General features: G+C 35.9%; 1 protein-coding gene across 1 annotated transcript in view; it reads left to right on the top strand.

The window, feature by feature from the left end:
* Positions 1-3,707: 3,707 nt before the first annotated feature.
* The window catches only part of IDO2 (indoleamine 2,3-dioxygenase 2), a 48,893-nt gene continuing 25,459 nt past the window's right edge, over positions 3,708-27,141 (top strand). The window contains 3 exon segments of the mRNA XM_015592802.1: positions 3,708-3,749; positions 4,385-4,522; positions 25,137-25,232. Coding sequence (XP_015448288.1) covers positions 3,708-3,749; positions 4,385-4,522; positions 25,137-25,232 — 276 coding nt within the window.

Genomic DNA, 27,141 nt, shown 5'->3' with positions numbered 1-27,141 from the left:
TATTTAACAAATATTTGTTGCATGAATATTTAAAAGCTGAGTGAATTTATGAATAAATTAATCTGGGTTAACAAGAACTCACATTTGAGATATAATTTCTCTTAGCAGGTCAGAATTATCAGGCATTCACACTCTGGTATGAATTTATTTAATAATGGAATCTAAAAAAGTTAGGGCTGAAAAGAAACTTAAAAATCACATAAACCAAACTCATTTTAAAGATGACAGAGTTGAGGCTCAGAAGAATGAAGGAACTTAGTTAGGTCACACAATTAGTTAAAATGGGAGGAGAACTTAAGTCTTTTGACCACTCTAATTTTTTCACTTGACTTAGAGTACATGGTTAGCCAGAAATTGCTACTATAGACGAGAGGAGAGAAAAGACACAATGCTTACATAGGTGCAGGATTAACAGGTGCTTTCAATTGACGAAAGGCCCAGCTCTGAGGAGATGAGTTGAGTACACCTAAGTAAACTTGAGGAAGAAAATGTAGTCACATATTTCTAAAGTCAAACATCTGAAAATTATTTTAACTTTGTTTCTCAAACACGCCCCTAACCCAAGGAATCTTCCTGCTCACAGCAAAATGTCACTTGATTCCATAGAAAATACACCAAATGTCAATGGTAGTAGTTTTTCGGTGATGGGACACATTTTCTTCTTTATTCTCCAATCAATGTTTCTTCAATGAACATATATAAGTTTATAATTTTAAAAAATATGCATGCATATATACATACATACCAAATACATACACGTGTGTGCACATGAGTGTAATTTTTAAGGGATGACTAGAAAGAACACCAGGTACTAGAGTCTGATGCAGTTCAGAAAGCACTAAACTGAAGGTCGGGAGACCAAGATGTGAGCTCCAGTTTGGATATCTATCAGCTTTGTGACCTTAGGCAAACACTTTGTGTTTCTGTCATAATACTTGCTCTGCCTCATTCACAAGGTAACTGTGAGGACTCAAATATAGGGCTGAAGTGTTAGGAAACTATAAAGTACTACTAGAATATAAGTAAAAAATTGCTAAGGATCATTTATTGGCTCCAAGTCAAGATTTTTTTCTGTCCTCTCTGCTACACTGGTCACTCTGGCTCCACAGCTACACATCACAGGGCTACACATCAGGAGTTTCTTCGCCAGAGTTGAGTTTACCTAATTAGTATTGAATCACCTTGAGATGTAGAGCATCTTTGCTCCCCTCAGCAGTGTCCTGAGTCATATCTTCTTCTTTAGAACATCGCATCTATCTGACATGGGGGATAGGTAGGAGAGGGGAGCAAGGGGCAATGTCATGACACAGTAGAAGATGGAGAGACTGAAATCCAGCTTCAAGTTCTCCAGAGAGAGTGTGGACACTTGTTCCTCGCAGCCTATTCTCGTCTATCTGTCCAAATAATAAAAACCAAGATTCCTGATTTTCCTCTAACTCATCTCCAGACTGGGAGAGGTGCAAGAAAATACTAGATATGTTTCTAGAGAAACATATCCTGCTATTTCTTCATCCCCTGCCAGGTGGTCTCTGCTTGTCGCAGTGAGTGCTCCTCTGGGGGGAGAAGAGTTGCCAAAGGGTGAAGGTAATCTCCTACCATAAGAGAATGTTTTAGCTAGATACAATGAATTCTTAATACTATGGATCCTATTTGAATAGAATTAATGATAGTTAATTCCACCTGTGTCCTAGTAAAAGCAGAAGTTTGTAATAGTACATTCCTCCACATGTTGTTTTCCAAAATGAAGAAAATTTAGCTTAAAATATGTATCTTTTTCATATAAAAATTCAGATTAAGTAATCTTTAGTTCCTTTCTTCTATAATTAAATTTTGTACAATAAATGATTGAAGTTCCTTATGTGTAATTTATATCCTATTTTTTCTCACTCTAATATAATAAATAAACTATTACGTGGTGCAGAGAAAATATCATTTAATTTATATGGCTCTGAACTCCTCATACCCTCATCTAAGAGCTAGTGAAGAGAGTCATGCAGTTATTGTTGGTCACCCATGAGCTAAAGATAGAAATTGACTCATTTTCATAGAATTGTTTCACTTGACAATAAACAATTAAAAAGTTAGAAGTTCTGACAGGCTGAAAATTTGGCAAGTAAACATGCACATGATGGTTTCTAAGTTTCTTGCTAACTCAGACACAATGGCCAATAAAATGTAGGGCTCCCTCTTCATTACTTCTAGCAATACAGCAAACTCTTATTAAGAGCTTACTCTACTGATTACTGCTCCAGTTGATCTTCATACATTAACTCATTTAATCTTCAAAGCAACTCTGTGAAATAGGTACTATTATTCTCCTCATTTTATAGATGAAGAAACTGAGATACGAAGAGGTCAAGAAATTTGTTCAAAAAACACAAATAAGAGGCAAAGCCAGGGTATAAACTCAGGTAATCTGGCTCCAAAGATTGAGCTTGTAAATCACTATAGGAAAAAATTTACTCAGCTTCTGTGGAAATGCTTCTAGGGAAAAAGAACTCATTAACACAAGAAAAGCTTGACTCACTTTCGTATGGGTACTCTTCTAGTCATTTGAGATTTAAAAATTAATAAAATGCATTTACTACTCCTAATCAGCTTATAGCCTAACAGACAAAACACTATATTGTATTTCCATTGGTTTATTATCTTTCAAATTGTTAGATTAAGAAGAAAAATAATGTTACTAGACTGATTGGGGGGATCATTTCATAAATTATGTGAACATCTAACCACTGTGGTATACAACTGAAACTAATATAAAATAATATTGAATGTCAACTGTAATTGAGAAAAAATTTTTTAAAAATAAAGTGTTACAGAGGCACAGAATAGCAGATTTATTCTACTTGGAAGGATTGAGGAAAGTTGCTTACAAGGGGTAACATTAGATGCTTGCATTTAAAGTTTAATTAATTGTTACAGTTTAATTTTAAAAATTTCTCCTGGATTTTCAGCATTAAATAAACAAGCAAACATAATAGTTTGCTTGTCAACCTGCCCTTATACAATTAAAGACATAAACATAAACAATATGAATTCTTCAAGTGAATGCCAGAATTATCTAATATAAGGAATCTTCTCATAAAGCAATTTTTTAATCTATAAATGAATGACAGTTAATAATTACTTAATTTTTCTATATACCTCTTACTATTCTAAATGTTTCACATATATAAATCTACTTAACCATTTCAACGAGCTGATGAGATAAGTGCTGGCTAATTTTAAGGAAACTGAAACCTGATGGAGTTCAGTAACTTTTAAAAATCACAATGCTAGTATATGGCAAAGTAAAAAATTAAACCCTAACGATTTGACTCAGGAATATTTCAAACCATTACACAGTACAACCTCCCCTGAAAGAAAAAATTTTCCTGCTTTTTTGACCTTAACCATCAAAGTATTAAACATGTGCTCCTCCCCAAATTCCCAACTCAGGAATGACTTTTTATTATGTTTTAGCAAGAAGAAAGGTGAAAGTGGGTTGATAAGAAGACCTATATTCGTTCTCATTATTGCTATGTGGGGCACCAGCCCAAGCTTTTCAAAATCGGAGCTCAGAAGCATGTCCTTGACCCGGAAGGTGTCCTGGAGACCTTTTGGTGGGTGCGTTTTTGCCCTAAGAGCTGCAGCCACGGCAGCTGTGGCTAATGAGAGTTGAGACTGATGAGAACAGAGCTGGTGCTTGGAATATAGTATCTAGCATGGAAGAGAAAATGGAAAATTTGAAATTGGAAATCTGCTTGGTAAAGATCATTTGCTGATGTGTACAGAGCTGAGTCTTCTCACTGTGGTTTGGAAGTTGCAGTCAAAATAAGAAAGAGATAACAAAGTTGGAATGATACAGAACATCCAATATGAGGTGAAAATACATTAGCAATTGGAATATTCTTCTACTCTGGAGCTTTATAACTATTTTGAAGATTACAGTTAAGTGTAGCTAGTATTAGAAATGTACCATAATAGATAAAAGAAAAGATAGTAAACAGAATGAAAGCCTTCTCAAAAAGCAAAACTTAAAATTTCATGCACCAGGTCATTACAAAAATGTTGTATCATTATTTTCATGATATATATTATACCAGGAGCTCACTTCTTACTCATGTATAATGCGAACATCGAGACTGCCAATTTAAGCTAGCAATTCAATCAAAAATGCAATATAAAAAAGCATTATACTATATGTGGAACTCTTAATTACATTTCTACCAGGAACTGCAACTCAAAGTACACACAAACTTGGATAATATTTGGTCTATGGGCTGTATGCTTTATACATTACTTATTGGGAGCCACTTTTTGACATTGGCATAGTCAAAAACACATTAAATAAAATGGTGTTGGCAAATTATTAAATGCTAACCTTTTTTTTTTTTTTTAGAATAAAGCAAAAAATGTGGAGCCACCATTGGCATATCAGAAGTACAGTGTGAACCATTACATATCCTTTAACTGTCCACAGGTTAAAATCAATCAGACTAAAAACCAAAAAGACAGTGGTGAACATACTTTATTCAGAGTAAGTGTGTGTGGAGTAGCTAAAGGAGTTGTTCACATATCTAGTGATAGGAATATGATTACTATTTATTATCCAAATGACGGAAAAGATTTTCTCTTTTTGATAGAATGTGCTCACATCTAATGGCAGTAGGTACAGACCTGACAATTTACAAGAAAAGTATTAGAGGAAATAGATTTGTTTAGCTTGTAAGATCTAAGTCTCTAAAAAACATCTATTTTTACAAGGCACCATAAATGCATTTTGATGGAAAATTACCCTGGTGTTGATTTTGAGATCTTATTTTATTATGGGGCAAAAGTACCCAAAAGAGAAGATTTAAGGTAGGTGGCTGAAAAACAGAAATTTTACACACTGATAGAAGAAAGTAAAGTCAATAGCTTGAAAAAAGACACAAATATGTGTGGTCCATGCTAACATGAGTTATTACATTTAGCACTGGAATCCATAATTTAAAAAGAGGAAATTAAAACTTATGTCTACACAAAAACCCATGTTGGATGTTTATTGCAACTTTATTTATAATTGTCAAAACTTGGTACCAATTAATAGTCCCTTCAGTAGGTGAATGAGTAAACTTAGGTACATCCTGACAATGGAATATTATTCAGTGTTAAAAAAAAGGTGAGGAATCAAACCATAATAAGACATGTAGTCACCTAACATGCATATTAGTAAATGAAAGAAGTAAATTTGAAAAGGCTACATGCTATATAATTCCAACTATACGACATTCTGGAAAAGGGAAAACCAGGGAGACAGTAAAAGGATCAGTGATTGCCAGGGGTTAGGGGAGAGGGAGCAATGAATAGGTGAAGCACAGAGTATTTTTAGGGCAGTGAAACTGTTCTGTACGACACTATAATGGTGGATACACATCATTATACATTTGCCAAAATCCATAGAATGTATAACACCTGGAGTAAAATCTCAAGTGAATTATGGACATTGTATGATAAGGATATGTCCACGTAGGTACATTGATTGTCACAAGAGCACCACTCTGGCTCTGGAAGCTGCGCTTGTGTGGGATCCGGGCCAAAGTGCACCAAGCTGGGAGATTTATGGGAACTCTCTGTACTTTCTGCCTAATTTTGCTGTGAGCCTAAAACTGTTCCAGAAAAAATAGTCTATTAAAAAGAAAACTGCTATATAACCTCGGATAATTCCATTAACCTCTCTTGTCTGTTTTTGCACATCTAAAATGATCAGAGATAAATAGTTCATTTTTAAGGTGCCTCCCAACTCTATGATTCAGTCATATATATGATATGCAAAGTTATCCACAAAAAAGTCAGCTGATAGGCTAGATTAATCGAATGGAAATTTTAAACAACAAAATTCAACATGTATTTAAAATAGAATAGCTTTTATATTACTTTCAGATCATAAAGATGAAGATTTTGATGTAATAACTATTTTTATATATTTATATATTTTACAAGCTTTAAAGCATTTTCACTCAATGGCATTGTTTCCTATCTACGACCTTGTCAGTAACTCAAACAGGAACTATCTTTCTTATTTTGTGGTGATTTTCAAAAGTATCAGAGGGAGGGTCATTGAAAAGTAGGCAATACCAGAATAACCTGTATTGAAGAGAGTGTATTTTGAAGAATATACATGCAAAAACTTCTATTTCTCCAAGGATAGTCAAATCCTCTCGGCCCCTGGAAAGAACTCCAATGATCATGCTGAGATAACCCCTTCCCACCTATTTCTATTTGAAAACCACTACTTTAGGCTATTGCCCAAACATAACTGAGGGATAAACTTATAGGGAATACTCTCTCAACTCTGTTCCCATAGATTTATTATACTCTTTTAGTATAATTACTTTTGCTCTTATGTAGTGATCATGGCTCTGTGTGTGTGTGTGTGTGTGTGTCTTATTCCACTGGCTAATTTTTCAGTTCTCTATAGATAAGATTCATGGCTTTTTCATTTTTACATCCTAGTACTTAACAATGTGTTTAAAATGTTGGCTATTAAAAGAATATATAAATACTGACTCAGAAAATTGTTTCATTAATGAGCTTAGACTTAATCATATAAGCATCAGAATCTCTACCCTAATTACACATTAATTCAGTAGCCAAACTATGCAATTTCCTTAGTTAGATAAAAGAGTTAGAATTGTTAAAGGCACCAACCCTATCTTCAAGGAGCTCACTATTGGGCAATTAGAGAAAGAGATTATTTCAATACAATGAAATATAAACAGAGAGTATAGAAGCAAAGAGCAGTAGTCCCTAACCCAGACTAGAGGGCAGCAGAGGGAGAATGAGGCTTTGCCTGGACAAAATAGGGAAGGAAAGGCTGGTACTAGAAAGGGATGTGGTAATAACAGACAAATAATAGGTAATAACTAGAGAAGCTTTAAAGGGTGATTAGTATATATGCAAAGGGAAGAAAGTTTAGAAAATTCCAGGGGAAAAGAAGGGTGTGCAAAAAAATGGCGGCATAAGCATTATCTATTTGAGGTAGTACAACTGAAGCATGAAAGAATTAAGAGTGATAGGTCATTGAAGCTAAATCATGCATTGAAGTGATTCTAAATTACCTTGAAAACAAAGGGAAAGATTTTAAGCAGAGAAATGACTTTATTATATTTGCATATTCAAATAATATAGAAATGAAAAGCTGTCCATTGTAAATAAATATTTAAATGACTCTGGCAGTAGTTAGAAAAATTACAGAAGCAGGATAAAACGGGGAGTAATAATAAAGAGGGAGATGAGTTCGAAGGTTGTAAAAATAATTCATGTCTAAAATGATTGCCAGTTTTTATGGGTTTGGATTTGAGACAGAGAGATGAATTAGGGATTTATTGTGACATAATATTCCAATAGTAAATGTAAAAGATTGAAAACAATGCCACTGGGATTGGAGATAAAGGGAAACAAGAGAAATACAAAGGCAGTAGGACTGGCAAGCTTGGTGTTCTGTTGGCTGTAATGGAGAGATGACTTCCAGAAATCTAATTGATCAACTGTGGCAACAGAGGTACTAGGGCCGGTTTCATGGGCATTCAACCTGTGCAGTCACATAAGGTCTTGCATGCAGAAGGGCCTCCTCATATTTGGCTTAATGCTCTACTGTCAGTGTCTTGAAATAATAATTTTAAGCAAGGGTACTTATATTTTCATTCTTCACTAGACCCCTCAAATTATATTGCCAGTTCTGAGAGATATTATTCACCAAGACATGGAATAGATAAGGAAAATGAGTTTTGTTCTCATTATGAGGAAACAAGTGATAAGTGCAGATTGGACCTGTTACTAGGCGGTGGACTCTCTACTAAAGACTTTGGGCTAGTTGCTGGAGGTTTTATAAGCCTTTGCTTCTATCTTAATGGAAAGTATCTAGTATATGTTTGATGTGATAAGATATTTCATATGAAGCCTCTATAAAACGGTCAAGTGAAGATGATAAGAGAGATTCAAGTAGAAACAATGTTAGAGATCATCAGTCTAGAGAAAATAGCTGACACCTTGGAATATATGAGATCATCTGGAGACAGGGAACAAAGTGAAAAGAAAGGGAAGTCAGGACTTGAACTGTGAGATCATCAACAGTAAACTGTAATCAGAACAATGGGAGATAATTACCAAAAAAGTAAAGTCATGCCTCTAGTGAGTAAGAGCGATGAGTTTAAAGTCAGATTGTGCTCCAGTCCTGACCACTTAAAATATACGACCTTAGAGTTTTACTTAACTTTTCCAAGCTGCAGTTTCCTCAGCTGAATGACGGGAATAATAATAGTACTTAACTCACAGGGCTACTGAGAGGGTTAAATGAGATACATCATGGAAGATGCTTACTGTGGAACTTAGCACAGAAGAAAAATCAGTGAGTTTTTTTTATTATTATTATTAAGTACAATCAAACAAGAAGGAATAGATGTCATAGGAGAAGCCAAGAGGAAAAAAGAGGGTAAAAAAAAAAAAAGAAGTAGGCCAACCACCAGATGCCTGAATAGTTAATCAAGAAAAGGAATAGGAAGTCCCATTGAATTTATGAACAAAGAAGTAATTAATGAGCTGTACAATAATAGTCTCAGTATACAAGCACTGTTTGTGCTGATTGCTTTTGATAATTCAGATTTGGGACTTCATCAATTTGAAACTAAAACACTACATTTAATACTGTCACCAGTAAACACAAAAACGGTTGTTAAAAATTTCGATTGTGATGTTTTTCTTCCTTTTCTAAATTTTCTTTGCTCCGTTTCCAAAAGCCCCTAATGCCCAGTCTAAGAGAAATGAAACCCTTGCTGTGATACTGCTGTGGTTCATGGGAAAGCTAATGATAGAAACCAGAATTTTCAAACTCCAAGCCCCACTGTAAAAAGAGAAAGTTTATGGGCACAATTATGTTTAACAAACCTCCTCTTGGTAAAGAAGATACAAAGCAGAGCTTCATGGAGAGTGCGGCCACTATGTTCCTTACTGCAGGGATGGGGTCTAAAGTAGAGCACAGAGACTAGCACAAACTTCTCTGTCATTAAGACTCCAGTTCTAAATTATAGGGTCCACGATAAGACTCTCACAGGTTATTCATTTAACAAACATTTACTGAGCTTCAGATACTGAACTTACCACTAAAAAAAAAAAAGACAAAGTTGGGTTAGATATGGATTCTTCAAGGAGCTTACAATCCAACAGACAAGGCAAGACAAATATATTAATAATAATCAAACCCGTTAGAACTGGAAATGTGATGTGAAAGAGGTCCAAGGTTATTGTAGAATTTTGCACAGCTAAAAAGGTGCTTGATGGCCAGGTGATGAACATCCTTGAATGCCAGGCCAAGGAAATTTGAACTTTATTTAATTTATAGTGAGGACCTCTTGAAAGGTAGGACCTGCGATGTACACTAACCCACAAGTACCATGGATCTAAACCTTGGGAACAAGAAAAGTCAAAACTAAATATGCCGACTTGGGAATCTGGGCATAGAATTGATGGATAGAATCAGATGAAAATACATAAGAACGCTGAGGTAGAGAAATGGTTGTAATAACACTGCAAATATTCACATGTTCATGGCTAAAAGAGAAAAATGAGTCAGCAATAGAAAAAGAAAAAATATAGTCAGAATGGCAGGAGAGAAAACCAGAAAACCATATTAAAAAAGGATTTCCAGAATGAGGGGGAAAGAATATGAGAAAAATAGTATTTACTGTTATCTGGAAAGTGCTTCACTTATGATTTTTCATTTATTCATCACAAAATGTCTTGGATAAACATTTCTATTTCCTACAGATATGGAAACAGAGGCTCAGAATTAAAATTCTCATTTTTGTTTCCCATTTCTTAAAAAACATATAGCTAATAGAGATTCATACCTACGTTAAGTTGGCCTGGCTGAGTTAACAGTGGGGAAGTTCTCGGCTCAGAGGCAGTGAGTGAGAATTCTAGTCTGGTGCTGACGCAAACTCCCAGAATGGCATTTGATAAGTCATTTCGCTCCCATAAATCTCAGATTTTTCATATGTTTAATTAGGATGTTGAACTAATTTATTATGTTCAGTTCTGGTATTTTATGATTCTATGCTTTTATAATGTTATAGTAAATTCTTGAGGAGTGCAGGAGTGGATAAAAAATAACATGACTAGCATAAACAAAAATAACTGGGTCACTTTTTTTATCTGAAGTTGAAGGAAAGAAGAAGGTGATTAAACATATCAAGTTTGAGAAATTGCATTTAGGAGATGTCAGAAACTGAACTTGGGGACTGGATGGATATTGGGCTAAGGAGAAATAGATAACTGAGGATGGCTGTTAGGTGTCTGATGAACCATAAATCAATTATGTTACTTTTGGCATACAACCATCAAAGCTGAACCCTCTATGAGAACTTTTAAACGAATTATCAGAGCACTCAGCTTTTTCATTTAACTTAGAGAATGAGAGGAAGGAGAAGATGTAGATAGATAAATTAACTTCCAAATAAATTTGTTTACAACCTTATCACCTAAGTTCAGGATACAGTGGGCAAAAGGCGGAGTCTTCAGAACTCGCACAATGCAGATCTGTGGCCTGGAACTTACTGCTGCACATTAAAATGAATTCAAACCATGATGGCACCTTTGACAGACAGCCTGGCAGCCTGATCTGGTGAACAGATCAATAGCTTGGAAATCAAGAAACCTCAGCCCTATTCCTCACTCTGCTATCAATGAGTAGAGTGACAATGGACAGGGTTATACACATGGGCATGCCTCAGTTAACTAATCTGTAAAATGGATCTGGTGATAACTACTTCATAGGTAAAATCACTCATCTTAGTGGTAGGTTCTCAAAACATGTTTGATAAAAGTAGAAGGTTAAATAGAATAATCTGTCAGGCTCTTCTCAAGTTAGTTGGTATCCACTACCTCATTTGTTAAACTTACATATTTTCCTTTAATGTGATTGAAAATTTTTAAAATTATGAAATATTATTTCTTAAAGTAAATCGAAGCAATTATAACCTCAGAATATATTGCTCAAACTACATACAGAACACTTCTGAGGTTCTGATATGCATTTAGAGTTCTCTTTTCTACCCTACTCACCACCAATCACTGAAATATCTATCTACATGTAACTAACTTCTGGTTTAAATAGTTTACTCCTTTGGGATAAAGACCCAGTTGTCAAATTTCATCCTGAATCAGATTCCTGTCAGGGTATTTGCGATCAGCCATTACCAAAAGTCTGGTTCATTCCCCGCTTTTCCAAAGTAGAATAGATTTATCTCTGGGTTTATTTAAAACCAATCTTCTCATACTACATACCTATAAAAAAAAAAAAAAAAGAGAGAGATTTTTTTCTGAGGTGATTTTGTTCATTTTAATTAGCAGTCTTTAATTGTTTACTCAACCTTGTGTCAGAGAAAGTCCATGGCAGTCTGGAATTCGGCCTCAGGCCAAGATTCTCCCCTGCTGCTGAGACACTGTGCAATGATAAGATGCTATTTTGAAGTTCTTTTAACCTGGATCTCTGATTTATTTGGAGCAGTTGTCTCTTCAGTAGTAGCTTCAGTGCAGATACTTCAAACAAAATCATGGAACTTCAAAGTCAGAATTTAGAGACAACACCATACTGTCTTTACAAAGATTTCACATTTCCGAAGATTATGGCTTTCTTCTTCCAAATCCTCTGGTAAGGATAGAGCCTTTGATCAGGTCAGAATAGATTTCTTGAGATGCTAATTAGTTTGCTTGTTTGTTTAATTTATGTAACTGTTAAGAGAGATGAGATACAAATACCAAGTGTTGACCTGGGAAAGATGCTAGAAATAATGCAAAGCATAATTATCAACAAAAGAGAAGTGATAGCTGCAGCAGAAGATAGTTCAAAAGGAATGTTTTAATGCCAGGTTTTTGTAATAGATTGTAGTTCAGTAAGCTTATGAGAAAATCAAGAAGAAGACAGAACTTAGAGATCATTTATATGGACAAATCAATTTATTTTGACTTGCTAGTGGGAGAGAAAAGAAAACACAAAGGACCTTGGATGCTTTCAAGATTGGTAGGAAGGATTGGATATTAACAGAGAAGAGGAAGGAAACCTTGAGAATGAAACAATACCTATATCTTAATTCTACTTAGGGTTCAATCTGTAATATAATTCTATTTTATCAGTTAACCCTTATCAACACTGTTTCCTCTTTGAATGTGATTGTAGGAATTTATAAAAATCGTTTGATATCAACCACCACCTTTTACATTTGGACTAGCCGAAGTCCAGAGAAAGTGGCTTGCCCAAAGTCATATTAGTAGCAAAAGCAGAACTAGTACTCAGGACTCATGACATCTTTTTTTCTACTACATCATAAATAAAGGCCAAGGCCACTTAGTTAAAATCTAGGGATCCAATATTATCATCATTGTAATAACTTATTAGATCTATTTTTTTCCCCTCCATAGGCCTAATATGCCATTTAACTGTGATTAAAGAATGGTCTGGAGTTCAATTAAATTTTATTGAATACCTAGTCTGATGCTTATTTACTTCTGAGTGTTGTTAGAGGAATACTGGTGAAGATAGGATTATTCCCTGGCCCCAAAAGCTCTCTTGTAGAGCTGTTGTGAGACCAAGTCACAAATCTGCAAGTAACTTGAGCATTGAAAGTAATAACTTCGGGGTATTATGCAGAGTGGAATTGTAGCCCAGAGTACTGGACTATATTCTCTGACTCTGGTACTAGGGTCACCAAGAGTTTCCATTTACTAGAAACTAAAAGTGTTCCCAAGATGTGGGATTTTCCGTGCTAAATCAGGAAAGTCCTGGACATAGCAGAATGCATCAGTCACCCTAACTAATGTTTACTAACTCTTGGGTCCTTGAGTGAATCACAGTATTACCTGACCCTCAGTTTTCACATCTACTTACCTAGTGCCACTCCTACCCACTGGATTGCTATGGAGCATAAAAGTCCTTCAATAGATATAACATAAAAACTAAGAAGCCAGTTTTCCTGACCTGCAGTCCAGTGCTCATTAAAAACTGCATTCTGTGTATGTTATTTGATTCAGGAATATTCCTATCATTCTCAGTTCATAAGGAGGAAAGGGTCTATGGGCCAACATGTTCTTATTGAGATTAAATATGTACAGTGAACTGAGGAAAAATATTATGAAGTATGTAAACACTGGGTAGAGTCACAATAACTGAGTTCCCCTCTTTGTTGTTCTTTTTTTTTCATAAGTTAAAAAAAGAAGATGAAAAACAAGAACAACATTAAGTGTTTGTGATGTACTGAGCCAGATTATATTTGTCCTGTGATTTGGTTGATGGATACACCTTAGAAGAAATTTCCATCCTCAGTTCATATGAAAAATTCTCTTGCAAAATGGGTCTATTGTATAATAGATTTGTTTCAGTTTTGGTTTTCTTTCATATGTATGGGAATTTTAAATATCTTCCTTTCTGGGAAGAGGTGAAAGAAGTATGTTTTCATCAGAATCTCCTCATAAGATCCTCTGTCACCAGCATTACTGGCAACAGCAGTGTTGCAACTGATCAGATGGGGACATTTTAGTCACAGCTTTTGCTAAGGTTTTGCTTTCCTTTAGTTTAAAGTAAGTAATGGGAAAGCTGTTCCTCATGTCAACAGCCCAAAGATGCTCTTTCAGAAAGCTAAGTTGCTTAATACAAATATTTACTTCAAAGTCTCTGTGAAGAAAACATTGTCAAGCTAATGAATAAGTGAACATTCTGGGTTTGGGAGAGGGGCTTACATAGTTTCCAATATTCTTCCCCACTGTTTTTATATACTCTCAAACATTCCCAGAGTCCAATGTTTCAGTGTGGAAAATGTATACCTCTCAGATTCATGTCCATAAATATGCCACAAAAAACTTTTGCCAGATTATGTGGTGTGTGTTGGGGGGGGAGGGGCGTGGGGGGGGTTGTGGGGAGGAAGTAATTTTTCTTTAAATATAAATAATACGAGGAAATTAGCTTGGCAGGTGCCAAATAGATTATAGCAGGAGATTAGATTGGAGTAGAATAGAGAGAGATCGAAAGTTAGACTCAGGAATTTGGATTTCACATGTCTGGTAAATGACTTGATACAATGGGCATTGAATATTTTCCTAGCAGAATGTTAAGCGCAAGGTGGGTGAGGGCAGTTGTTCCTGGCCTGCACACCACAATTAGTTGGGGAGCTCTAAAAAATACTGATGTCAGAGCCTCACCCAGAACAGTTAATTCAGAACCTTTAGCCTAAGTGGCTCAGTATTTAAAAACCACATAATACACAAAGAACAGTGCAGGTCCAAATGAGAGATGGGGGAGGGGGAAGCTCCACTTGAGAGGCTGGCTGTGGCTGTAAAGGTGCCATGGCTATGAGAGATGCTGAGAAGGGCTTGGAAGCAGTTTAAATACAAAAACAAAGGAAATGAGAAATTTTAAATGTGCCATGGAGCAGAAGAAAAGGACTGGTGAAAATAGTCATGGGCATGTGAGGAACTTTATTCTTTATAGCTATCAAGCAACCAACTAGGAAAAAACAAATACATATATATTCTCTTGCAGAAATTGGAAGTATTGGGTAGAAGCAGTGGATTCCAGCTGCTAGAAGGAGAGTGGCATATGACTAGGTATAAAAACAAAAATCCTATGTTGCTGTGATAACTTGCAATTGAAAGACCTTTCTATACAATTTTAGTTTCTTCTTTCATTTTATTTCAACAGAGGTCTTTGGATTCTTGGGAAGTTATTATCTGGATTCATGAGAATTCTTCCTTTAGAACAATTTTATATATTCCTCTACTTAGTCAATATGACAAATTCTGATTAATGCCATAGGTAGACTCTATATTAGTCATACTGATTTGAGTTTGGATTCCAACTAAATCGCTTATCAGTTTTAAAGCTAACAAGTCATATTTATTCTCTTTGAACCTTGTTTTCCTTATGTAGGCATACTTCAGGGACATGGTATCAAAGTAAGAAATTAATAAAAGTTAGATGTTACTACTACTGAAAAGTCCCAAATAATTCTGCCTTCCCAATATGAGTCTAGAACTAAATACTAGGCCAGCTCAGCCCTGGGTCTTATTGACAGCAGGATAAGTTAGGAGCATACAGCCCAGATTTTCAAAATCATGACCAATTTGAAATAGAATATTATATTCTATTTCATATCATAATTATATCAATATTTATCACACTGTGTCTTTGATTTTGAAACATGATTATCATAAATGTCACTCAATTGCTTTTAATAAATCTGACAGTTCTATTGATAAAACTCTTGGAATTATATGCAATTTCAGGTTAATGAGTTCCATAAATTGGCATACCACTGTTTGAAATCCTACTTCACATTTCTCTTTACTGGTTATTTATTTTATAATTAATGTTTAGAAATTGAAAGACTACCAAACTATGGTGGCTCATCATTAGCCACAATATTTTTATGAAAAACTATTCTAACTGTGGCTATTTTATTTCTAAATTAATAAAAGTATATAAATAAAAATTGGAAGTGTTTAAAAGTATAAAACTGATTATTCATTGCTCCAACATAAAATCAAAATACCTTCGATGTTTGGAGGTAATTTATCTAAGAGCGTATACATCTGAGTATGTATTTGTGTGTGTGTGTGTGTGTTTGCAGAATTGTAAAGTTATAATCATATTGCATATATGAACCTATATTTAGCATTTTAAACTCAATACTATAAACTTTTGCCTGAAATTAATTAGTCTTAATAAAACAATTTATTGCATCGATTCTCATTTGCATGGTAAAACACTGAAATTTAAATGGCATTAGACATTTTGGTTAATTTCAATTTCCTCTCTTTGTATATAAAAAAAAGTATCCTAATTCTTATCTGATACATAAAACTTCTACATCTATTCTACCTGTGATGCTTTAATTCAAATCAAGTTATCTGCACAGAAATTCTCTATCTTGTCCTAAAAATAACTTGTAATTACTAGCTAATTTTGAGAACAATTGTTTAAAACCCTTCCCCATCTTTTATTCTAATTTCCAATCATTTGTTCTATCCTTCTAGAGTCAAATTACTCTCTGCTGATTTACTATTTTATCATTTTTTTTCTGGCATTTTATTTATTGTTTCAATGTAATGAATATTTTTCACTACTTTCTGTGTTTAAGGGCACTTAGGTAGATGCTTAGGATACAGATATGAAAAAGACCAGTGTGAACTCTGTACTCTCAGACTGAAGAAAATGTTGAGACCAAAACAAAAAATTTGTGATCCTTCATGGGCTTATTAATTTGGTGCCAATTAAAAGTTACAGTTTTTAATATCTGTCCAGTGTGTTTATGAGAAATGACTGAGCTCTCATTCTAGCTGGAGAGAGGGGTCAAAGAAGGTGAGCTACTCTCTCTGATGGATAACATATCATAATTCTTGAGACTGGAGAAATTTTAGGAGGTAAGTTCTGAATTACATTTTCCATTTTCTCCATGCTTATTGGTTTATTTAGGTTTTCTTCCAAACAACAACAACAAAATGATCTTTTTAAATTGAAATGAAGATTCAACTCAGATTTCTAAATGTATTAGCAAAACTTATTTATACCATTCTCTTACATTTAATGGAGAATTGAGTTTTTATTTCCTGTTATAGCCTCTTTATAATATGTAATAATATAATAGTAGTGATTACCATTTAGCTAGAGCTCACTTTGACCTAGACCTTGTATTAACCTTAACTATACTTTTTTTCATCTGAACCTCTCAATAATCTTCACTATTCACAAATGATTCATTTGATAATAATGAATTCGGCCCTTTCTCTGAAATATACCTCCTAACTGTCCACCTTTATCTGGTATTATCCTAATCCAATTCACCATCATGTCTCCTCTGGATTATTACTCCTACATTGTCTTCTTATTTCCATGCTTACCCAGCTATAAAACACTCTCTGCACAGCAGTCAGAGTGACTCTTCAAAACAAACTTTAAGCCATGGTACTTTGCTCTTTAGAATTCTCCAATTGGTCTTTAGAATTCTCCAATTGGTCTTTAGAACAAAATTAAATGTTTTAGTGTCGCCTACAAGACCCCTCATGCTCCTTACCTATCTCTTCAAAGTCATCAATATCTCTTTCACCTCACTTCATGTTGCTGTAATGTCAAGCTGACCTTTTTCCATTGAAACTTGTCTTTATTTCATTTAAACCATGCGCTTCAAATTCCAATCTGTCTAAGAGTTTAAATTCTAATTTTTACGATATTCATATTGTCACCCAACTTTTCTTTGTTGAAATTTGCGTAGTTTATTTTTACTCAAACTTTTAACTTTTCAGTGCTAGTTTCTTAAACAGACGTTTTAGTTGACTTAACCGAAGTGTTAATCTAACAGAGAGTTTAATATTCCTTTAAAATACTTTATTTTAAAGTCTATTATCTTTTAGGTTCTAAATGAGTTGAGAAAAATTATCCAAGATAAAGCAAAAGGATGGCTGTGCATTCATTCAATACCTTCCTAGAGTACTGTCTAATAGTCTCACTTTAGGATTATTTAGTCATCTAAGGGATGATATGCTACTTACTGCTGGTTATGGCCCAGTCTCTGAAGTTACATATTAACTTGTACAATTTTATGCAAAAGAGCTATAAATTATTTCCGTTGAGTAGAAATATAACCCTAAACCTTATGATTATAATGTTCTATAGGACATTAACCAATTATGTGTTTAACCTAGCAATTTAATTTCAATATTCTTTTCCAAAATTCTGTAAACATTCAGTTTATCAACTCCTTTTGATAAAACTTACCATCCTGCTGATTTTCTCATTAACAAAATGTATTTTGGACACACATTCTATATTGGCGTGAGTCATTTTTTTTTAACATTTTGAAAATTATAGTTTGACAGATGTAAAGTCTACAAAAAGATAACATGACATCGGAAACTGGTTTTTATAAAGAAAGAAAAGTCAAATATTTTATTATTTTTGTCTACCCCACTTCTGGGTCTCCTGATTATTGAAATGAGGGGAAGAAAAGCATGAAAACTGTTCTTCAATTTCCGATTCCCTTGCATCAACCCTCCATCTTCCCTGCTCTCATCCTCACCATTCTCTGTGTGTTTACTCTGAGGAGGTATTGAAAGTACACTGAACTTTGAGTCAGAAGAGGTTCGACTTGGTCACTAATCAGATGTGTAAACTTGAGAAGGTCATCCAGTCTCTCTGGGCTTTAACTTCCTCTATTTCAAAATGGAAATAATGAGAAAATATGTCCTAACTCATAGCATAGACAACACACATGTAGGTCGATTAAGATTGTAAGCATCAACTATAAAACTAAAAGTACTCTGAAAGAAATAATGTTGGGATGGGAATAACTTCCTAAGCATGTTTTGTAAGATGCATAAGTGAAAATGTTGGTTCATTTGACTACCCTGTTATAAATGGCTGTTTCATACACTCACACAAAATTTAATGACCAAAGCATACGAAAAGACATTCAAACTTATTGATAATCTTAGAAATGTAAATTTAAACTATAGGATGATAGTATATAAAATTTCTGGAAAACCACAGAAGAAACTTTCAAGGGTTATCATTGTTAGCTGGGAAGATAAGAATTAGGATACTTTGAAAATACATGTATAAGGATAATGGTTTCGGACTTGTTCATAATAGTGAAAAATTATAAGCAATTAGTGATATTTGTTAATAGACGATTACACTAGTATACAGGTTTTACAACAAATGTGATATATATGAAGTAACTCAGTGGTCTCCAAACTTTTTGGCACCAGGGACTGGTTTTGTGGAATGCAATTTTTCCATGGGGGTTGTGGGAATAGTTTGGAGATGATTCAAGAACATTACATTTATTGTGCACTTTATTTCTATTTTTATTACATTGTAATATATAATGAAATAATTATACAACTCACCATAATGCAGAATCAGTGGGAGCCCTGAGCTTGTTCTTCTGCAACTAGATGACCCCATCTGAGGGTGATGGGAGACAGTGACACCCAAAGTATGTTGCTTATGTCCAGTCTACTCCATAATCTCATTTTGGTTGCTGTCACGGTAGAAATCCCTGCTTCACAAAGATAGGATATTGGAAATGGAAGCAGGCTTTTCAGTGCTTTTGTGGCAATCTGAGGATATTCTACCTTGACTTTAATTCAGAACATATGAAGATTTGAAGTTGTCTCAAACAGACTTTTAAGGACACCGTCATTTGGGATCTCAAGCAGTTGATTCACCTCTAGCACGGACAAAGTTGATTCACCTGGCTTATTCATAAATGGGTTGCGAATCCATTCCTTCCCAGTTTGGGGGTCGTTTGTGGTTGGGAAGTAATGCTCAAACTCTTTTGAAAGCTGATACAGGTGATCATGCACCAGCTGGGAGAAAGAAGGTCCTGGCTCAGTCTCTTTCAAAATCTCTGCTAATGTTTGAAACATGTCAAAAACTCTAATGTTCACTTGTCGCTCCCCTAATTCCAGTTTGGCTTTGAATACAGCTGCTTTATCTGCCGACTTGAACACAGTTGTCATTCTCCCCCGAAGTGACAGATTGAGTTGGTTAAGCAGGTTGAATATGTCATACAAATAAGCAAGTTTTGTGACCCATTCTGTGTCACTGAAATGTGCTGCCAGCGGTGACTTTTTCTAAAAGAAATCTCTGAAGCGGCTCTCATAATTCAAAAACTCTGGCCAGTGATCTACCTTTAGAAAGCCATCTCACTTCTGTGTATAAGAGAAGCTCTACATCCATCTCCTCACAGAGCTGTGTGCACAGTTGTGAGTTAAGGGCATGTTTTTTAATGTGATTAATAATTTTAACGACATCTTGCAAAACGTTGTTAAGTTTAGGTGACATTTTTCAGCTGTCAGCATTTCTGTATGGATGACACAATGCATAGACTCACATTCAGAAGCAAACTCTTTGACTCTAGCTGTGAAACCAGAAAGTTGTCCAGTCACAGCAGCCGCTCTGTCCATGCACATACCGACACAAAATGACCAATTCAGTTTTCCTGATACGTAATCATTCAAAGACTTGAATAGTTCTGCAGCTGTGGTGTTGGTTGGCAACAAAAGTGCGCATACCATATTCTCATGCTCATCCTCTTGAAAAATATATCTCTCAAAAACAAGCATTGCTGCTTTGTTGTCAAAATCAGTAGACTCGTTGACCTGGATCGCATACCATGTGACTCATTAATCTTCTCTAGCAATTGTGCCTCGATATCCTCTGCTATTTCATCAATTCGTCTAATTATAGTGCTACCTGAAAGAGGAACACGTGCCACCTTTTGAACCGCAGCCTCTCCTAAAAGTTCATAGCAAATGTCCTTAGCAGCAGGCAGGACCAGCTCTTCACCAATAGTAAAGGGCTTCTTGGCTTTAGCAATGTGGTTAGCCACTAAGAATGATGCTGTCAGTGATGAAGTGGTGTCCTTCAATAATTGTTTCTGTTCTTTGTGTTCACGGTTTTTTTTTTCTTTTGAAAAACTCCAAAGACTTGTCTTTCAATGCAGGGTGCTTGGTTTCCATGTGGCGCAGCAGTTTTGAAGGTTTCATGTTTGCATAGCCTGTCGCCACACAGTCTTCAAAGTGGGCTTGAAGAATGTGAATCATCTGTAGCAATGAACCTGTAATTTAAGTAAGACTCTTGGTATTTTCCTTTAAATGCAGCTTTCTTTTCGTTGGTAGTTTTAGAGTCTTCTGCTGTCTCATTTGGATCTTTCCTCCTTTTCAAAGAATTTCTCCAGTGACATTTGTTTTTTATTCATTTTGGATAGGGTTGGTTTGTGGACTTACCAAAACTGTGACTGAGACAAGTGTGCAATGCAGGAAAGAGGCATGGATGGAAGCGGTAAATAACGTAATGCGCGGTCCACACGCAGACTAAAATAAGTGTTGGATTCTGGTTGCCACCAGATGCAGCTGTACAACTGAAGTACATCAACTCACTTGCCACTATAAAGCCTGCCACCAGATGCAGCTTAATTGTCACTTGCCACTCACTGATAGGGTTTTGATATGAGTCTGAGAGCAATTGATTTATTATGATCTCTGAGCAGTCAAACCTCTCTGCTAATGTTAATCTGTATTTGCAGCCTCTCCCCAGCACTAGCATCACCGCCTCAGCTCCACCTCTGATCACGGGGATTAGATTCTCATAAGGAGTACGCAGCCTAGATCCCTTTCATGCACAGTTCACAATAGGGTTCATGCTCCTATGAGAATGTAATACCTGTGATCTGAGGTGGAGCTGAGGTGGTGATGCTAGCGCTGAGGAGTGGCTGCAAATACAGATGAAACTTTGCTTGCTTGCCTAGAACCAGTCTGCAGCCTGGAATTTGGGGACCCCTGAAGTAACTGACAACAAAAGGGATGCTATTTAGTAAAAAACTTATCAGCTGATCCTATCTCTCACTTTGCAATTTTTTAAAAAAGCCTGGCAATCAAAAAGTAATTTATGTAATTCAATACTTTCTTCAGCCTAGTGGAAAAGCCAAAAGGAAGAGTATATTTTTAATGGCTTGTGAAATATCTTTAAATCCTTTCTCTTCTTTTTGATCATTTTCAAGGTCCCCACATCAGTGGTTTTCAAGCTTATGGGTACATCAGGTTCACATATAGGGCTTGCTAAAACACATATTGTTGGGCCCCCTCCTGAGTTTCTGATGCAGTCTGAGGTGGAGCCCACAAATCTGTATTTCTAACAAATTCCCAAGGGATGCTGAAGTTGCTGAACAGAGTATCTCAAAGCTCACGGTTTTCTTGTGTTGGTGGTGTGATAGAGTAGTCCAAACATTAGAACTTTTTAAAGAACGGGAAAGATGAAAAAGAGGAGGATTGGAAAGATTCTTCTAAGGGAAAAGAAAAAATAAACGTTAAAGACTAGAGTGCAGCCTTTGACTAAGAGAAAATGTGGAATTTAAGAATTTTCACATACGTCTGGAAGCAGAAATCCAGGATGCTTAATGTAATTCTCAAAATAGAATTCTTTATCTAGGCATCAAATAAGGAAAGAGAGAGGTAATAATTTAGTTACTTCTTTTCTTAAAACCCACTTAAAAATGAGAGAGGAGAGGAGGCATCTGAAAACAATGCAAAGGAAAGGGCCTGCAGAAATAACCTCTCAGCCGGTTAAAACTGCTCTCTCTCCCTAGTCTGCCCAGTGCTCTTCAGCTAACGTGTTTTCTCATAGCTACCTCCCCCAGCTCACATCTGTTGATTCATAGCTTGCTATCCAACTAATGTTCTTATCTCTGTAGCTGTGTAGGAATAACAAGACTATGTAAAACTGCTTGTTATGTTAAATTGGAGCTCAGCCTTTGGATAGGAATCCGCTGAGCAGGTCCCATCTTTCTGTTCAAGAATCCTGTAATGGTGCTGATAATGTCAAGGTCACCGGTTCTACAAAACAAACAACCTGTAACACCAGTGTGTAATGGCCTGCTGAAATGTGAAAGAGTTAAAGAATAATTAAAACCTGAAACTGGACAAAGGAAGTCTATAACATAGGCCTAGTTTCTGGAACCCCTAACCACATTCTGTTAATCATGAAACTTGTAACAATGAGCTCATGTGCTAACTGCCAATTTTAGCCTGTGTAACCCTGCTTGCTTGCGTGGCATGAAAAATAATCAATTGTATATAAGCTGAAAATTACTGTTTGGCCATCGCCCATGGGAACACTGGCTATTGTCCATGGGAACATAGGCAATCACCCATAGGAACATAACATTCTAATACAAGCTTTCTGCTTCTGTACTTCCCGCTTGCACACCTGACCAGTGGGTTGACAGGTAGTGAATAGGAGAAAGATGGACCTTTGTGTTTAAGACAGAATGAGGAATGGGATTTGGGGCTTAAAAACCTTGTATCTTGGCATTTCGAGGCTGCTCCTTTGCAAGGACAGCCGCCGGCTAATAAACTGTCTCCTGGTTAAGAGCACTCAAGTTGGGTCTGGTTATTCTGGACACAACACAGTGGTCTGGAAATTCCTCCCCATTTGCAGCCCTCCACCCGAAGCTACCCCTCCCATCCTGAGTCATGAAGCACATATGAAACCTCAGACAAAGGAATCACGCTCCCCTTGCATGGACACTGCAAGGGTATATAAGCTGTAAGAAATCTAACCAAGGGGAGATCGTGCTTTGGGTCTGTTGAATGCCCCACGCTCTCCACCGGCATTAAATTCTCCTTCCTCTAACAAAGTGGTCTGAGCATCTAATTTCCTCTGTCAGGTGTTGCTTCCTGCAACCAAAAGACCTTCTGAATGTTATGACTCTGCGTTTTCGATTTTCTTTTATGAAGATTATGTTCCATTGTCTCTGTAACTGCATTCAATTTTTGTTCATAAAACATATGCGTCACATAGATGAGACAAAAAAACAAGTTGCCAGCTCAGAGTTGCCATAAATATCTGTCTTTTTCTTGCTAGCATTCTCAACTCCTCTCTTTAACCTCTCCCTCTTACAACAGCAGACTATAAACGGCTTACGTTTCTAATTCTTGAATGGAAATATCTCTCAAACACAAATTTTCCTTTTACTAATGGCTTATGGCTCTCTGAAAAACTTAATTTACATTTTCGGTCTCCTTTTCTTACTTCCTGAACACATTAAAATTTATACCCTGCTTCCATGACCCTGACCTAAATTTATATGCCATGTGTTTTAAAAGACTAATACGTATTAGTGACTTCCTCGTTTTGTTTCTTTTTTTCAAAGGGAACAAGTTTACTTAAACTTTCCAATGATTAGTTCCTACTTCTGTGAAATTCTCTAATGTCTTAACTTCTGTAGGATAATTCTCTTTTCACTCACTGAAAGTCTATCAATGTCTTTTTGATCTGTATTGCTGGATTCAGTTCCTCTGTGTGCTTTGTAAATATCCCCAGTGTGCTGAAACAGGCCTTCTTCTCCTTTCCCTTTGCAACTTGACCTGCATGACCTTTCATATTCTTGTGGTTTTAACCACAATGAGAAGTTATTTGTACAGTTATGCTTCCCAGTTGTATATTTCTAATAGCAATTCTCAGTATATTCGATTTCCCAGTATACAGTCATATTTTGACATTCCACAGACATTTTAGGCTGTGTATATCTAAAAAGAAATTCCCCATCTTTATGCCCTCTCTTTGACTTCTACCTGCATTTTTGTTTCGATTCGTGTTCTCAGCAATTCATTCAGTCCCCTAATGCAGGGGTCCTAAATCCCTAGGTCACGTGGTACCGGTCTGTGGCCTGTTAGGAACTAGGCCGCACAGCAGGAGGTGAGAAGCAAGTGAGTGAAGCTTTATCTGTATTTGCAGCCGCTCTCCAGTGCTAACATCACTGTCTCAGCTCCACCTCAGATTGTACTCTGAAAAAAGAGGCCTAGACCATGGGATAGATCAGGAGTCAGCAAACTTTTTCTATAATGGGCCAAATAGTGTTATCGAGACAGAAAAGGCTTTCTAATTTGACTGCACATCTTAAAATCCCAGAAAAAAAAATTAACCCCTTAAAATTCAAATCAAATAATAGGATATAGAAAGAAAGAAACTATATAGAAAGAAAATTCTTGTGTATTCTATAAAAAGCACATTCGATTTAATTTCTAGTCTCATTTTCCATCATCCTTTTTCTTGAACTTTATATTCTAGTAACACTAAATCATGTGTAGTCCTGAGAATTACAGTTGTCTCTTTATCCACTATTCTGTTTTACTGCCATCCCATCTTCAAATTTCCACCTAGAAAAGTCACTTTCAGTTTCATAAATTGGCCTCTACTGTCATATTTCTAGAAATACACATCTTTAATTCCCCACAACGGCTAATAGAATTAACAACTTCTTTCTTTTTGCAGTTTCTTAAGCTTATACACACATCAGTAATTGAACATTATTATTTTGAAATATATCTGACTAGTTTTTTCTCCCTTAGTAGACCACATGTTCCTTAAGCACGAGGACTGTATTTTGGTCATCTGTATTCGCAATGCTGAGCGCATGGCCCAGTGTATAGAGAATTCTCAATATTTTTTGAACTGAATTGACCCGAATTCTGTCGGAAGACTGAAATATGGAGGCAGCTAGTTTCTGAAGCTGCTTCCCAGACAGGTCTAAAATACCGACATGTTTCTATTTTGAATGCAGAGAAAACTTCCAGATCATTATCAGCCTTAGGTAGAAATTGCCAACAAACTTCCTCCCTTGATTGAGAGTCACCAGCTTTGCACTCAAGTGGACAAAGTATATATATAAATATGTGTGTGTATATGTGTGTGTGTGTGTGTGTGCGTATACATATATATAAAATTTTTTCTCTTTAAGATCTTCTCACCGCCTTATTTAAATCCTCACACCACTTTTCTTTCTCAGAATTGTGGAAGTATGTCGATTGACCTAAGGATATCAATCATTGTCATTGAGCTTATCCACAAAACAATCTTAGCCTTCCTGAGGAGCAGAATGACTTGTTCCTGATTTGACACGTTTCCCTAACATTTTCAGAGCCTGCACGAAAAAATTCTTGGAACATATTAAGCTCTCAACAATTATTCGTTTAAAGAAAGAAGACAATCTGGTTGGGAACTGTGAGAAAGCTGATAGATAAGATCTAGCTGGGGAGGGACAAAAGCATAGAAATTCTCAATGTCCTCATTCCTGTCACCTGGTTAATACTCCTCTGCTTCTGAGTGAGTCTACCTTGATTTTAGTGTGAAGTCCTCATGGAATAGCTGAATCAAGAGAATTTCTGAGTTCTAAAGTCAGGGTTGTCAGGTTCTGCAAGAATAATTGATAAGTGTATAAATACATATGAGATAAGGTTAGAAATATTTCCCAAAAGTATGTAAGAAACAGTGGAATTTCTTGGTCCCAGGAGAACGAACATTATCCCACAGAAATAATCAGAAGGTGTAATAGGAAGAACATAGATTTTGATTCAGGAAAACGTGAGTCTGAATCTTGGTTTGATCACTTAGTAGCTAATAACCTTGAACAAATTACTTAATCCCTATAATTCTTCTTCTTTATTTATAAAATGAGAGAAATTCTGGTCTCATAGAATTGTTGTGAAGAATAAATGACTTTTGAAAGTGCCCTTTCATACATACTGCCACACAATAGTCTTCAATATATATTTATACTTCCCATTTGTCTCTCTTTCATCTGTCTTAATCTCACAGTTTAGAGTGCAATGTGATTTCAGAGACACAAGAAAAGTTTTCCACGCTCCAAGATTTTCTTTCATTGACTTAAATGTATTTAATGTGTATAATTAAAAATTCATTTAAAAACAATTGTTAAATGCCTGCTAAGTTCAGTCACAAGAGAAGAGACTCCATAAGAGATGGAAGAGATTGTCTCTAGTGTCTATGCAAATGGCTAACTAAACTTAAAGATTTATTTTCCTGCCACATAAAGTCTCCTTAAGATGACCAAAGAAATTTTTTAAAAAGTAGGAAAATACCTGTAGTGTGAGAAAACAAGAGAAAATACCAATGATGGGATAAAAACTTTAAGAATTTTCATACTATATTAAGCAAACCATACAGATTCATAAATGAGTCTACAGTAGCCAAGCATTCAACAAAAAAAAAAAAAAAAAAGTCCCCACTGTCCCCTTCCCCATCTCAGAGTAGCCGGGCATAGAAACAAGAGGAAATCTGGGACAGTTTGCAGGAAAAGGCAGGAAAGTCCCAGGCTTTCCTTGGGCTTTACTTCATTAAACTGCCATAAATAAAATGAAGACCTTATTGAATTGGTATTCCTCATATGTTAAATGTCAATAAGAAAAGGCCAGCAGTGTCCAGCTAACTTCTGTCTACTGAAAATGTGGGAGTTCAGGAAACAGCTTAGCACAACAGCGAAATCAATCTCCTGGAACTTCTACTAGGTTGAGCAGTGTCTCTTCAGAAAGCATGTTTACCTGGAAACCTGTGAATGTGACGTTATTTGGACATAGGTCTTTATAGATGTATTCAAGGAAAGTGAGGTCAAATCCAGTAAGACTGGTGTCTTTATAAGAAGAAGAAAGTTTGGACACAGACATACAAGGAAGAACACCATGTGGAGATAGAGGCTGTGATTAGAGCGAGGCATCTACAAACTACACCAGGGGTTGCTGGCAATCACCAGAAACTAGGAGACAACCATA

Source organism: Pteropus alecto, unplaced genomic scaffold, assembly GCF_000325575.1.
Source record: "Pteropus alecto unplaced genomic scaffold, ASM32557v1 scaffold24, whole genome shotgun sequence".
Taxonomy (NCBI): Eukaryota; Metazoa; Chordata; class Mammalia; order Chiroptera; family Pteropodidae; genus Pteropus; species Pteropus alecto.
Note: the sequence above shows the minus strand (reverse complement) of the source record. Positions and strands in the feature narration are given on the sequence as shown.